The sequence below is a fragment of the Lagenorhynchus albirostris genome, chromosome 3 (assembly GCF_949774975.1).
Source record: "Lagenorhynchus albirostris chromosome 3, mLagAlb1.1, whole genome shotgun sequence".
In the NCBI taxonomy this organism is placed as follows: Eukaryota; Metazoa; Chordata; class Mammalia; order Artiodactyla; family Delphinidae; genus Lagenorhynchus; species Lagenorhynchus albirostris.
Window position 1 is genome coordinate 72,116,270 of NC_083097.1, and position 15,966 is coordinate 72,132,235.

At 32.1% G+C, this 15,966-nt stretch overlaps 1 protein-coding gene across 2 annotated transcripts in view; it reads right to left on the reverse strand.

Annotated features, from left to right (window-relative positions):
- Positions 1-15,966, reverse strand: part of CETN3 (centrin 3) — a 17,024-nt gene continuing 1,058 nt past the window's right edge. For both annotated transcript variants that reach the window (XM_060143263.1, XM_060143265.1), the window contains exons 2-5: positions 14,934-15,069; positions 13,233-13,347; positions 6,852-7,043; positions 1-1,492 (exon numbers count right to left, since the gene is read on the reverse strand). In XM_060143263.1, coding sequence (XP_059999246.1) covers positions 1,449-1,492; positions 6,852-7,043; positions 13,233-13,347; positions 14,934-15,069 — 487 coding nt within the window. In that variant the 3' untranslated portion in view covers positions 1-1,448. The remainder of the gene's footprint in view (positions 1,493-6,851; positions 7,044-13,232; positions 13,348-14,933; positions 15,070-15,966) is intronic.

Consider the following 15,966-nt stretch of genomic DNA (forward strand, 5'->3'; position numbering starts at 1 on the left):
CAAGGAGTAACCATTTATATTAAGAATAAAGAAGTTATCTCTGTAAGTGACAAAAAAGTACCTTAGGTTACTTATTCCAATAAAGTGGTAGAAGACTAGCAAGCCTAGATACATGTTTGTGTTTTATTCTTCATTTTCTTTATTCTTCAATTTCCTGGAAATCAACATATTTTGTGATTGAGATATAGAAGGCAAATTCATCAGTAAACATGATACAATTTTTTAAATTTCACAGTCTATTTGTTGCCCTGGATATTGGTATTACTGTGAACACTGATTTCATTTTCAAAACTGAATTTTAATATGGTGAACAATTAACTTGCTTTCTAGATAACTATTTGAAATATCACCACTGTTACATTATTCTCTACTGATTTTTTTGTTAAATTTCTAGTGGATAACTCTTTCTGTAATATTCTAGGAGGCTCACAACATTTAAAGTGCCTCAAATTATTACTATGACCTATCTCCCCTAACCACGTGTTTCCCCCTAACATACACTTCTACAAGGAAGAAGAACCCACCAATATCTGGAAAATCTGTCTCCACTGTTACCTGGTGAATCACAGAACGTTCCTTTATACAGCTAAAACAGAGCCTTAAATGATTTCTGTGGCTTACAGTTTCCTATTTTCATCACTGTGACGTTTAATTGAGTGATAATTATCTTAACAGATCAAAATTCCAAAATTTAAATCTTTCACTTTGTCAAGAAGTTAGATGATTCAAACTATATTCAATTAGTTTAAGAAAGAAATATCCAGATTTAACTGTCATAACTTAAGACACCAAAAGTGTTACAGAACATAATATTGAATACATGAGGATAAATGAGTCTATATGCACAATACTGTTTCCCTCCAAACTGAAAGACATGACTCATGAAAAAGGAATTATGCCTATACGGAGTCATCATTTTGTACTGAAACATCAAATGTCAAACTTGTAATGGAAAAATGTACTCTTCTATTGCAATTTATATTTCAATTTTCGTTTCTGAAACCAACCGTGTATAGAGAAAAGATTTAAGAAAGATACTCTTGAGGGTTAGCAGACATTTGGAATCAAAATAAACAGAAAAGTTACCAAATTTTGAAATACTAAAAAATAAACATTTTATTAAGGAAAGTCTGAAAAACATGTGCACCAAAAGTGACTACTAATGCTAAATAAAAAACCTTCAAAAAATGTGTACCACATGATTCAATTTTTTAAACTTTATATATAAAAGCTATATTATAAATACAAAGCTAAACTATTAGAGTACTAACAATACTGTTCATATAAAGAAACTTAACAGTAGTAAAATATGAATACATAAGATGCTTATTTTTGGTCCTTTTGGAAAAAAGAACTAAGTTGTTTTTTGTTTTAAACACGGCTTCAGGCACAAAAATAGAATATAAGATGGTAACTGCAACATTCTTAGTGTTTATCCTTGTAATTCTTTAAATGTCACCAGTCATAATAGCAATGAATTCCTCTTGATTTACTGTGGTAAGAAAGAAAATGTAAGTCAGAAATACAAATTTTTTTCAGAGAACACTATTACTATTTTACTAAGTAACTTTAAATTTTATATTATACAAAATTCTTAATAAACCAAAACATAGCTTTTTGCTTTTACTTCTTTGGTAGGAAGTTGAATACGTTAATTAAATTGAACTTCATGAATACAAAAATACATAAAATATAATAATATAAATTAATATTCTATAGTATTAGCTAGGAAAAAGACATAATAGTATATAAATTACAAAAAATCCATCATAATATTTATACACAAGAAAATAGTTTTAAAAACTTAAAATTTTAAATTTCTTAGATAGTTAAACTCTCTTGATAATCGTTATTGTACTAGTTCATTTAGCAAACCCTTTCTTAATAAATAAGCTTAAATATATCACACACGTAAGTTAGAATTCTGAAGGATAAAAATGTATTAGAATTAGAAAAAAAGTCAAATCATTGTTTTTTGGAACTTTTATATATTTAAAAGCCTATTTTAAAGAAAAACTAATTGAAACATAGTTAAAGAAAAAAATACTGCAAAAAATAAGCTATAAGGAGTTAAGAGGAATGAGCCGTCCAGGAGCTGATAAATAACCAAGAATTCATGCATTCAATATGAAACATCTACAAGACACTATGATAGACACAGAACAGAATACAAAACCTGTAATACAAAACTGAAAATACTTTCAGTGATTTTATAAATTGTAGTACTGATCTTTAACCTTTGCAGTTAAACGAATACATTTCAGTATCTTATGAAAGCTATGACCCCTCTCTCCCTAGTTAAAAAAAAGAAAATCAAAATATATAAAAATTTTAAACAATTTCATCAATATGTACCTTCATTTAAGAACCCCTTGATTTAGAAAAATCTAGAGTGAGGCATCTAGACCAAAACAGGAAACAAGGGTATATTTTTAAGAAAAACAACATAAGGAAAGCAGCCTTGGAATGATCTGACTACACATTATTTTAATAGCATAATAAAGCCATGATTAAAATATTCAAAATCTGAAAAGTACTTATGTTTTGTTACTTAAAGATCTAAAACTTTTTTCCCTCAATTTGTAAACTCTCAATACTCAAATTCCAAATTAAGCTTCATATAGTTCTAAAACAAAGCAAATCAATATTTATGTTATTTATATGTAAACACTTTAAAGCACTGTAGCATTTCAAAAGTATTTTAAACTATTCCATAATTTCATACCTAAAAACAAAATACTTAAGTCCAAAAAAGTGAACCTAAAAGCTGAAGGGAAGAAAGTGGCTAAGGAATTTAAACTAGGTCCTTTATCGTCAGTGAGACTTTCAGACAATTAGGAGAATCTGTGATGCCTTTATACATTTGGTTTTATAACCTTCTCTATCAATCATACTTATATGAAGTTCCTTGATGTAAGGAACACAATACCTACCTTAAAATGGGCATTTGATTATATATTGAATCAAAAATATGACACTTCATTTTTTTCTACACTGCCTTTTTAAATAATATTTTCATAAATCAATCATTTCATAGGGTAAATCTTATTACATGCCATTAAAATAAAAAATTTTAGAGAAATTAAGTACCTTAGAGACCATCTGGCTTTGAGGGGAAAAAACAAATTTTAATATCTGAAGTGTCAGTTGAATATTTTACTAACACACTGTTTCCTATAATAGTATGCAATTTTAAAAATTCCATAAACATAGAAACCTAATTAATATTTTACTTTATAGCACAAGAGGCAATACAGTGTTATGGCTAAAAGCATATTGTCATTATGGAGGTATGAGTTTAAGTCTGGCTCTGCCATGTATTAGCTTTGTAATAACCTTGGACAGGTTATTAAACTCTCAGAGCTTTAGTTTCCTCATCTATATATATGCATGTATCCTATGCATAAATGGGTATAACATTGTATTCACTTCACAAAAGCTATTATGTAAATTAAGCGACATAATCCACAATGTAACATTCTGTGCTAAGCACAGAATCTAACATATATAAAGTACTAAACAAATGTTAACATTCATCATAATTATTTAGAAGATGGTCCACTTTGGTTTTTTAAATGTTGCTTCCACTTTTCCAAAATGATTTACTATATTTTATTTTATATATCTTGGGAGGGATTCTTTCTATATCATTACCACAGCTGTATTTATATTTTGTATTATGTCTTCTTTTCCTTTAATTCCTCATTCACCATGTTTATTATTCTATACATACAATAAAAAAAAAATTTTTCATTGCTCTCAAATACTGAAGTGTGAAAAACTCGTAAAAACAGAACAATTACTGAAGTCCAAAAAAGGTAGCAAAGTTTACGATCTTTACCAGTTTAACATATACAAAGAAAGCAGGTTAGTTATATCTAAGAAAAATTCTGCCTACAGTCCAAAAAAAAAAAACCAGATTAAGTGATCAGATTAATAAATTATTATAAAATCTAACTTCCTACTTTTTCAAAAATGGGCAGATTTTCAGATAGCTACAGAAACCCAATATAAATTAAGGCAGTAACCCAAAGCCACACTAAATAGATTAGGGTTGGAGTTCTCATTGTTTCTGAATATGAAAATGCCTTTCAATAATAATTTTCTGGACTTGCCACAATAACAGCTATCCTTAGTATATCTCGTTTGAGAAGTAGATAATGTCAAATAGCTATATAAACTCTGCAATCAATCACAATAGCATTTAAATATAACTGAAAAAAGCAGTATATGTATGCATGTGCAATGCTACTATTCATATGGTCTACAGACAATATTTGATGCATACATGAACTCCCAGACCCTGCACAATACCTCAGAAGGCCTCCACCCCTAGATACCCACATCTCAGATTGGAAACTACTGGATTAGACTACTTTAATATGATAAGACCACCCTCCTATCCCCCCCAAAAAAGACAAGTCTTAACAATAAAAGATGTGTCAGGTGTATTTTATTTGGAATCAATCACTTGGAAAAAAGAAAAAAAAGTGTTATTTGCCTGTTATTTTATTTGTAATCAATCACTTGGAAAAAAGTAAAAAAAAGCGTTATTTGCCTGTTAGTCATGTGAATAAATGACAGTAAGATGCCCAAGCAACAGTTGTACAGTGACTTAAAGTGGAATAATGCAAGCAGTGAGGACCAAAGAAATGTTTTAAGGATGTACTAAAATAAATCTCCCAGCAATGGAGCACAGGTGTGAACTCAAATTCAAAAGCAGCAGGTAGAGCAGTCTAGCAAGGTATGCAAGAAACGGACACATTTTCTAAGAAAAGTTTCACATGAAGTTTGAATTTAAGAACAGGTTACTAACTGGTATTTTATTCTAATGTCAAATGAAGCTAATAACTAAAACCTAACTTGCATGAGCCTAGTACAGGAAAAAGAAACTGTTTATAACTCTGGTCGTTTGACACATATTAAGTAGCTGGAGTATGAAAAAGACACACCAAGATCCTCTCTACCACTGAAGAGAGTACCTTTACATAAAGGAACTCATTTAAAGCTAATTTAGGGTAATAATCAACAGCTAGGGAAGACACAAACATTTTTTAACTGTGAAGACAGCGGATTATAAATCCAAATATTAGAATTACAGCTTAAGAAGTCCTTTAAGTTTTCTCAAGTTTTAATCATCTCTGTTTTAAAATATAACTAACTATATCGATACCCTTCAAAGAGCTAGTACTAAAAATAGAAAAGTTGTATAATGCTTAAATAATAGTCACATAAATATAATGAGAAAGCACAATAATGCGCAATTCTAATGGACAATCTGAGCTGATAACTATTTGCTACTGTCTTATTTCCTTATTGAAGCATCCAGTATTTCCAAGGTTTTAGATATATATATATTTTTTTATGTAAAAAATGAATAGTTGGTACTATAGCAACATATATCTACTGTAACGCACACTCCTCGCTGCTTAAGTCAACAAACGTCAGAGTACTCATCATGTTCAAGAAAATGCAGGAGAATATAAAGACGAAGAAGAAAAAGGAAAACAAGCTTACATTTAATGCTAGGCACCTTCAATTATCTTCATTTAATACTCACAACCATCCGGAAAGGTATTACCATTCTGATTTTTATAAATAGGGAAACTGAGACTCAGACAATGTTAAAAACTTGCACAAAATTACAGAGCTACTAAGTAACTGGTAGAGATTCAATTCAAATCCAGGTCTGTATGATTTTAAAGCCTCAGGCCTTTCACACTATATGATTCCAAACTGCTCTTCAATGGCTCACAATATAACTGGAGAGACACACATGTATATAACTAACAGAAGGCAGTGTACAAAAGGTCAAAATAGTTTATTTCTCTAAATGTTATGGGCTCTTAATGGAAATCTCATAATTTATAAACAGAGACCACTGAGGGAGGCTTTTGAGAAAAAGACGGAGTTTAAAATGAACCTGAGAGAACGACTAACATTTTAGCAGACAGCAATTGGCAATTAGAGCATTCTAGGATTAAAGAATAGCATGAGATGAAAGGCACAGCATAAAAAGATAGGACAGAGTATATTTTGTCAAAGTGTGTATACTATATGGGAGGTGAGGGTTAAAGTAGAAAGTAGAAGAATACAGTGGGAAATAAAACTAGATAGTTATGGTATGACAGATCATAGAAGACTTTGGACTTTACTCCATAGGCACTGAAGAATCATCCTAAGTGTTTGAACAGGAAAATGACATCACCAAACCTGCATTTTAGGAAAAGAATTCTGCTAGAACAAATTAGGAAGAGAAAAGAGGCTTACAGGCATAGAGGGCAATTAGGAAGCTACAAGAGACTGTAAAGTCAGTGAGAGCAGGGACAACATCAGCCTCTTTGATTGGGTAGCACCAGTCAGCACACAGAACACTGTACCCAGCAGGCATTCAAGGAAATAATGAACAAAGCTATGATAACATTCCTACAAAGAAATTAGGGCCTGAATTAGGACAGTAGCAGTAAACAAAGAAATAAAACAGATTAAAAATATTTGGAGGGTAGACTCAACAGAACTTAGACGTGCATGTAGGTTGAGAAAGAAGACATTAAAGGCTGAGACTTTACTGAGTGGCTGAAATTTTGGAGATATTTCACCTCAAAGAAAAGTAAAGCAGTTTCTTGAAAGTGTGGAAGCTCATACTATAATCTGTACAGTTGGTTTTAAAGGTCTGCTTCATTCTAAACTGAGTATGTGAAATATTTATGCAAAAATCCCATTATAGGATGAAAAACATTTACACTAAATAGATAGTTTGCAAAGGGTCTTGAAAATCATTTGGTTTTAGAAAAAATTACTATATGTGTACAGTAGGCATATTTGGAATATATGTTTTACTTAAAACTTACTTTCTCCATCACCATCTTTATCAAATTCTTCTATCATAGCCCGAAGTTCTTCATCACTCATGTTTTCACCCAATTCTCTGGCAACACGTCGCAAATTCCTCAGGCTTATTTTACCTGAATCATCATCATCAAATAGTTTAAATGCCTTCAATATTTCTTCACGTGGATCTCTTTCCAATATCCAGTCTGTCACTATAGTTAAAAAAATATGAAAAGTAAACCTTTATAGTCTCAAAGGCATTCATTTGTGAAATCAACTAATTATTAGATGAGAATTAAAGCTATGAATCTGTCAACATTTAGTTTGACAATAAAAATGCCAAAGTCCAAAAGCCCAAAGAGATAAACAGAAAATTAGAAAAACCAAATCCATATTTTAGAATTTAACCTTTACATTATCAACAATTTATCCTATTATAAGTATAACTATATCACACATAAGCAAAATTTTGAAAACTACATTTATACCATATTTATTTAAGGTTTACTATTATCAAGAATTGTACTAGGCTCCACTGACATCAAGCACACAAGTCTAGGAGTAACCTAGTTGTAGAGATGATATACCAACAAAACAATTAAAACCAACTAGATAAAAATTGTTTGCTGGCTAAACTTAATAGTAATACTGATTGTTCTTCAAATTTAATACAACCACAATCTCAGACAGTAGATGAAAATTCCATTCATATCCTCATGATTTAAAAGAACCTCTTGGTTTCTCAAAAGTAGTTATTAAAAGGATTGAATCTGACTGTAGTAAGAAAAAAAAAAAGGTCTGAAAAGGAGATCTCTCTAAAGTCAAATCCATTTTGTTCATCAAGATAATAACTATCAGACAGCTTAATTAAAATTAAATGTGAGTAAATTCAAGCCTCAATAGTAATAATTATTTTAAAATACTAAATGTAATAATATATAATAATAGAGTCAACTTAATACTTTCAATATAACCACAGTCTTTAATCAATAGCCATAATAACAGAAATTTTTAAATCTGTGGTATAAAATTCTTTAAGTTACTAGATAAGATTCTGAAAATATCATAGGAAATATCTCTGAAGTAATTCTACATGCTAGTCTACCACTACAACAAGACGTATTTATGACCTTCACTGTCCCATTAAAAATAACTCAGTCCTGGGCTTCCCTGGTGGCGCAGTGGTTGAGAGTCCGCCTGCCGATGCAGAGGACACAGGTTCGTGCCCCAGTCCGACAAGATCTCACATGCCGCGGAGCGGCTGGGCCCGTGAGCCATGGCCACTGAGCCTGCGCATCCGGAGCCTGTGCTCCGCAACAGGGGAGGCCACAACAGTGAGAGGCCCGTGTACGGCAAAAACATAAAAATAACTCAGTCCTGTTGACGTTTACAGAATCACTAAAAATTTGCAAATGCTTATAGATGGAAAATACTGGAATATTTAATGTACCCAAAAGAAAAATACAATTCAAGACCCCCACAAATAGTTGTTTTGCTGCTGTTTTCATCATATTTGGTTGAATAAGCTTTAGAATAAGCACCTATTCAAGCTAATGTTAAATCATCTGCACATATATTCAATAGTTTTCTTTTATCCATTAATTTTATACAAAAAGTCTTCCAAGTAACTAATTGAAGTATATTACTATAAGTATGCAAATCATCAAAGCTCATAAATATTCAGTTAAAAAGGAGTTGGCATATATACAGCCATAACACCAAAATAAAATACCACACTTAACTCTATGGCTCATACTCAACTTATTTTGAATTTAGTCCCAACAAAAAAGCAGGACAAGGAAAAAAAAAGTGTTAAGAAATTTTCTTCACCAATTAAATAATTTACATGACAGGTGAACCAAAAAAGCAGCTTGCTGAAAATATTAATGTATTTAAAGAAGCAACAGGGTGATCTGGGGAACAGATGGGGCTCCAAGATGTATAAATTCCTATCCCACTGGTGCTTTAATTGTGTTAGTTACTTCAGACTTATGTGTCTATATAATCTTTTATCAATACTTTGCCTTAGAATGCAACTTTTCTTTGGAACTATAAATACCCATCATTCTGGACAGCTAAAACATTGTAACTTTATGGTGACTATCCTCCATGCCTTACTCTTCTATTCTTATTCTACAAAGTAGAATTATAAGAAATACATTTATTTTTCAATGAAAATAAATCGACTGACATACAAGCAGTAAAGATGGGTTCAATCTATTTCACAAATTTCTGTCCATGTAACTCAATTTTCAAATGATTTAATTATACTCTCAAAAATGTACTTACTCAAAATAGTTAGCCCTTATACATTATAACAATCACTTAATAAAGCAAATTCAAAAACATCACATTAAAACTTTAAACCCAGTTACTTATATCCTAGAGTAATGAGGTTACCACCTTTTTTACTCTTGAATGTACCCCTTTTCTTTTTATTCTCACCACCCTCAGCATAAAAAGTCTATTACAGAAAAAAAAAAAAAAAAGTCTATTACAGTTATCCCTCAGTTTCCATGGTATCCATGGGGGATTGGTTCCAGGACTCCCCTCAGATACCAAAATCTGGGACGGATAGCATTTGCATATAATCTATGTACATCCTCCTGTATACTTTAAATCATCTCTAGATTACTTATAATACCTAATATAATGTAAATGCTATGTAAATAGTTGTAAATATGATGTAAATGCTATGTAAATAATTGCCAGGCACTCAGCAAATTCAAGTTTAGCTCCTTGGAACTTTCTGGAATTTTTTTTTTCCTAATATTTTCAATCCACAAAAGCAGAACCCAGGGATAGGGAGGGCCAACTGTATCTTCTGCCTGCAATCTCTTCCCTCCAACACATCTTTAATAATCTCAACAGTTACCTCTCTAAAACATTATCTCCTCTTCTTTAAAAACTGACATAGATCATCTGCTGACTAAAGTCCAAACTCTGTGTTATGCAAGACTTTACCTAGCTGGCCCAGTTCTACCTTTCCAGTTATTTCCCTATCCTCTAGAGCAGGAGACTAACTGAAGTTTTCTGAACGTGCTACATGTCTGTTATTACTCCTTGTTGTTGCTGTTTTCTCTGCTTAGAATGCCTTTCTATACCCCTCCCACAATTTTCCCCTTGTGATGAAATCCTATTCCTGTTCCCAAAGCCTAAATTAAAAATCCCCTCTGCAAAGTCTTCAATTGCTCTAGATCAGGAATTGACAAACTTTCCTGCCAAAGACCAGACAGTAAATATTTTAGGCTATTTTTTTTGGGGGGGGGGGGCGAGGGAGCATAAGGTCTCTGTCTCAACCACTCACTCTGTCATGGTAACACAAAAGCAGCATAAAAGAATGGATGTGGCAGGGACTTCCCTGGTGGGGCAGTGGTTAAGAACCCACCTGCCAATGCAGGGGACACAGGTTCGAGCCCTGGTCCGGGAAATATCCCACATGCCGCGGAGCAACTAAGTTCATGCACCACAACTACTGAAGCCCGCATGCCTAGAGCCCATGTTCTGCAACAAGGGAAGCCACTGCAAAGAGTAGCTCCCGCTTGCCACACATAGAGAAAAACCGCACGCAGCAACGAAGACCCAACGCAGCCATAAATAAATAAATTAATTAATTAAATTTTTTAAAAAAAAGAATGGATGTGGCAGCATACAGGCAACAGCTGAATTTGGCCCAAGGGCTGCAGTATGCCACTACTGCCCTATACAAAATTATAAGTCACCACAGAGCATCATAGCTTGTTATCACCTGCATTTAAATTGTAAGCTCCTTGAAAGAACCTCTTAGTAACTTGTGATTAATTCCCCTCCCTCACCCCAGCACAGTACTGAATGCCAAAAAATTCAGCAAATGTTTGCTAAGCAAAACAAAAAACAATATAATATTCTATTCTAAATAGGCAATAAAATAATAAATAGTACATGCCAAAAATAGATGAGTACAAATAGCTGACTTATCTTGGTCTTACTTTAAAGCAGCAATTCCTAAAACACCTGTAACTCACAAGCCTCAGGCTGTCTAAATTCTAAACTTACATTAAGTATATTTTAATACTTTTTTCTAGCATTGGAAAGAATATGAAGTGCCAAACTTTATCTAGAAATACCTGTAAATATCTGTGGAACAATATCCTTAAACAGTAATAGATAGTAGATAAAAAGTAAGATTCAAATATTCTGATTTAGAGTTATTTGTCCCAAACTATAAAACATATATTCATCTGTGGCCAGTTACTATTTTAAAATGATTTAAAAAATGGGGAAAGTAATAGTTTTTGATTATTTGATTTCCAAATAGTAATAAAATTTTATTTGACAGTTGATATTCTCAATAGGTAACCTTAGGATAGTTAAAGTATGTACTAAGCCTACCAAATGGTTGATCTTTGAAAGTCAGGCTGAAGTTTACTCATGACCATTTATTCTAGAAGGAACCCAGTATTTCTGTTCTGTTAATAACATAGAAGAGATGCAGGGTCAGGAAAGGTAGAGATTACATGGGACTCTGGCTTCAACTGCTAATAAAATCAAAATTTTAAAACTATATTCACCTAAGATGAAATAATGTGTTTTGTAAAATTACTAGAGGCAAATAGTGCTTAAAATAACCTACAACTACAGGAAAAGGGTAATGAGAAAAATATAAATACATGGAGCAGAATATTTTTATGTTCCAGTGATATATATATTTTCCAGCCATTGAAACAAAGACTAATTTTTGAAATAATAATACCAACAAACACTTAATAGAACTTACTACATACTAGGCCCTTTTCTAAATACTTTACATAGTTTTAGCTTAGTTATTCCTCCTAAGAACCCTATGAGATAATACAACTATCCCCATTTTATAGCTGAAAATGAGGCACAGAGAAGTAAAATGACCAAGTTACACAGCTGGTAAGTGGCAAAACCAAGATCTAAACCCAGGCAACCTGGTTCCAAAATGTCCATGCTAAACCACTACACTGTACCAAATGTACCTGAATTATAGCTCTTTCCTAGTAGTATCATTTCTACTGTATCCTGATCCTTGTTTCTGTAAACAATCTAAGTTGAAACTTGAACTAAGATCATAAACCCCAGAAAGCTTCAATACTGGGAAAATAAAGATGGCTCTCTACCTCTTCTCAAGGAAATAATTCTATGAACTAGAGAAAAAGAAAAAGAATATCCTCTCCAAAGGGACAAGCTGCCTCTCTAAATAGTCATCTATTAGTTTATAAATTGGGGATCTTCTGTGCAGTGCTTTTTTTTTGTCTTTTAGATTTATTTGTTCTTTAATTTCTTTTTTCCTTCCTTTTGGTTTGAATTTTCAGATTTAAAAGAACTTACTAATGATATGAATCTATTTTTCCACACATACTAACTGCCATTTCTTTTTGTTTCTCATATTACTTCTTGTTGAATATTTATTTATTTATTTTTTTTTTCCTGTACGCGGGCCTCTCACTGTTGTGGCCTCTCACGTTGCAGAACACAGGCTCCAGACGCGCAGGCCCAGCGGCCATGGCTCACAGGCCCAGCCGCTCCACGGCATGCGGGATCCTCCCGGACCGGGGCACGAACCCATGTCCCCCGCATTGGCAGGCAGACTCTCAACCACTGCGCCACCAGGGAAGCCCCTTGTTGAATATTTAAAATAAAGGGTTTGTATGTCTGTGTGTAACTGAATTTTCCTAGATTTTTTAAATATCTAAAAATAACTAAATAATATGCTGATATTATAACCCAGTGGCTTGTTCTAAAATGTTTTCTCCTGCTCCCAGTCTGCCAACTGCCTCCCTTACTACAATCTTCTCCCCACCAGCAACTTTAAAGAGATGACTTTATTCATTGAGATCAAGGTCATCCAGAGTAGGCAGCCCCTCATAAGCTTTGTCAACCTGAAGGCATGCACTTCATATACAGCTAAAGATACCAACTGCTACCAATTTCCTCTCCTTCCACTTTGCCAACAAAAATCACATACTAGGATGGTGCTGGGAAATATTTTCCAAACAAAAATATACCAAATTTTATCTTTTACTGTGAGAAATAATTTTTTGATCACTCTTTTAGTTTTATCACATAATATAGGTACATATTACATGGAAAGACATCTTCCCAGGAGAAGCTACACAATAGTTCCTTGGTTAAAATCTTCAGAACAAAAGACAAAAAGATAAATCCCATTTACAGTGAAGCTATAAATCTTATTTTTTTCTTTGAAAATTAGCAAAAAAAAAAGAGTACCAAAAAAACCCCAAAATAAGATCCACATTACACAGCAATGTTCAATAGCAAAATTCCATAACCCAGAGACTTCTAAAAATATTGATAGTAACCAGATAATTTCCTAATAAACTACTGATTACAAAGACTATTGTAAAATAGTCTTTACAATATTGTAAAATACACACCAACTTCATTAAAATCTTCAAAGGTGATTTTCCCTGTGGCTTCTCTGTCATAATCTTTAAGAATCTTCAGTACATCAGCTTTTTTTACATCAAACCCCAAGGCTCTCATTGCCACCTTTTGGATTAAAAGGGAAAAGCAAATTATAAACATTTTTTACAAAAGAAGTGAATTCCAGTTCTTAAATAAGTTTTTACTACTTAAAAGACGACAACACATCAATAAAACACACACTCTTTTGCATGTTTTATGTCTCTAAAGTAACAGTGATAGTTCTTCTTCATTACTGAAATTAAATAGCAATTTTTTTCATTTATATATCCTTTTTTTAATGACAAACTAATCAGTGAGTGTTTATAGAATACATTCTACAATGTACTGACTTCAGTGCACAGATAATTTTAATAAGTTATTTTTTCTCAAAGGATTAACAAATCCAAAAAAAGGCACACCATAAATATTAAAAAGTTATTATCACAGAAGAGATTAAAAAAATTAAAATAAGAATTTTCATCAGACTCAACATGATTAGTTATCAAGTAGGTGGTCTAAGAACCTGACCTTAGAGAAAGAAGAGATCTAGTTACTAGTAACAGGAAGGAGAGATGTTACTGGTTAAAGAAGTCTTATTTGGAGAGATTCAAGTTGTTCCTTGAATCGTATATGGATGAAGTAGAGTAGAAGGGCATTTAGAAAAGAATGACTAGTATTAAAACACACACAGAAATAAAAAATAGTCTTAAATGCAATGAACAAAGCAGTTTACCTTACCTGAATGGGAAAAGATCAGGCGGAAGAAAGCAGCTAGCAAATGAGAAAAGTAGGTGGTAGTAAAAGTGTGGAGGGCATTCAATACAAATGAAAAAAATCTGAACTTTATCCAGTGTACAATGAGGAGCCACTAAGGGTTTATGAGCAATGACTAATATGATGAAAGAATTTTAGAAAGACGAATCTAATGATAGTGTACAGGAAATGGAGAAACCATTTAGGAAGTCCCAGATATAAAATAAGATCCCAAACCAAGATAATAAGAATAGCAACAAATGGAAGAGACATTATAAAGGGAGAATGGATTGAAGCTGGGTAACTAAAAGAAACAGGGGAAAAGTGAGCTAAAGAGATACAAAAATACTATCTTTCGCATTGTGCTGAGTTTAAGACCCAAACTACCTTCAACACCAATTTCCCCTTGGTTCTTTATAAATAATTCTAAAACCTAAAATTGACATTTTTTCCCCATTAGCATTGTGTCAACATCAGACATCACTTATGTTGTTTGCACCAGAGAAAATAGGTTGAGACTGTTAATAACATGTTCAAATTAAAAAACAAATAACACTCCCTCAATGTGAAAAATCAAAACCAAAACAAAACAAAACACAGTGGGAAGAGGAGTATAGTTAGAACTGTTTAAAACCTATAGTTTCAAAGTTTTTAAGTATGTGAGTAGAAAATAAGCCCCTCCATAGGAATATATTTTTACAGTTAAAATATTATTCATTTTACCATGTGAAAAGGAGTTTCTAAAAAGATATGTTTTGAGTACTATTCAATTTTATTATAGCACTTAACGGTAAGTGTTTAAAATGGTTTCATATTTCCAAAACCAGTTTAATTAAAACATTTAAAAATATATTTTTAATCAACTGTCAAAAATGCAAATCATTTTAACAGAAAAAGATATATTTTAAGTATATTACCTTTAATTCATGATAATCTATTGCTTCATCTTTGTCTGTGTCAAAAAGTTCAAAAGCATCTTTAATTTCTTGTTTCTGTTCTTCAGAGAGTTCTCTTCTTTTTTTCCTCTTTGTTTTGTCTACTACAAGCTCATTTCTATGAAATGATAAGAAAAAAGTCTATTTAGTCCACTTTAATCCTATTCTCCTAGGCTTCTAAATAATAAAATACCAAAAATGCAATAAAAATTAGCCAATGAATAATTTTCTAAATTTCGAAAAAGGAAGTATTTTGTAAAAATATAAAGAAATTTTCCCTACGTGAGTCAAAGCCCTACTCATTTTATAGTCTAGGCTGCTATAAATGTGTACTTCCTAAACTGAAAAGTGTTACAGGTTATTAAAAGAAATGAGGACCTAGCTTTCCCTCTTCCTAGCTTTGTATTTATTCCCACTAATATTACTGTGGAAGAAACAAGAACTGTGAATAAGAAACACTAGTTTTATGCCAGAAACCCCAACAAAAAACAAAGCAACCATATTCCCATCATTCTACAATATAGACTGTTAAAAAAAAAAAAGAATTCAATTCACAACTGATGATCACTATAGATTAGGTTTACTTTTATAGTGCTTATAATTATCAAAATCATTGTAAAAAACATGTAATTCATCAATTAACTTACTATTTTGGCATTCTGGGTTAAAAATGGTTTTAGATTACACATTTTTAACAGTTTGGCACTTCTTTGTAATTTCTCCCATTAATATTAACAAATCAGCCAAAATAATGAACCTAAGCATACCATGAATACTAAACACCAAAAAAAGTACATAATATTTGTGCTAATTCTATATAATAATGTGAAGAGTCAATAGTCTTGTAAATCTCACTTAACATATACATCTAGACTTCATTTCTCATAAACTCTGAAAAAACTTTAAGAAAGTAATTTACTGTAAAAGCCAGAAATGTGTTCCTTAAGAGGTGCCGATCTAAGTGTTCCAAATTTTCAAATGGGGCTACAAAACTTGTATAAGAACAAGTTTGGTA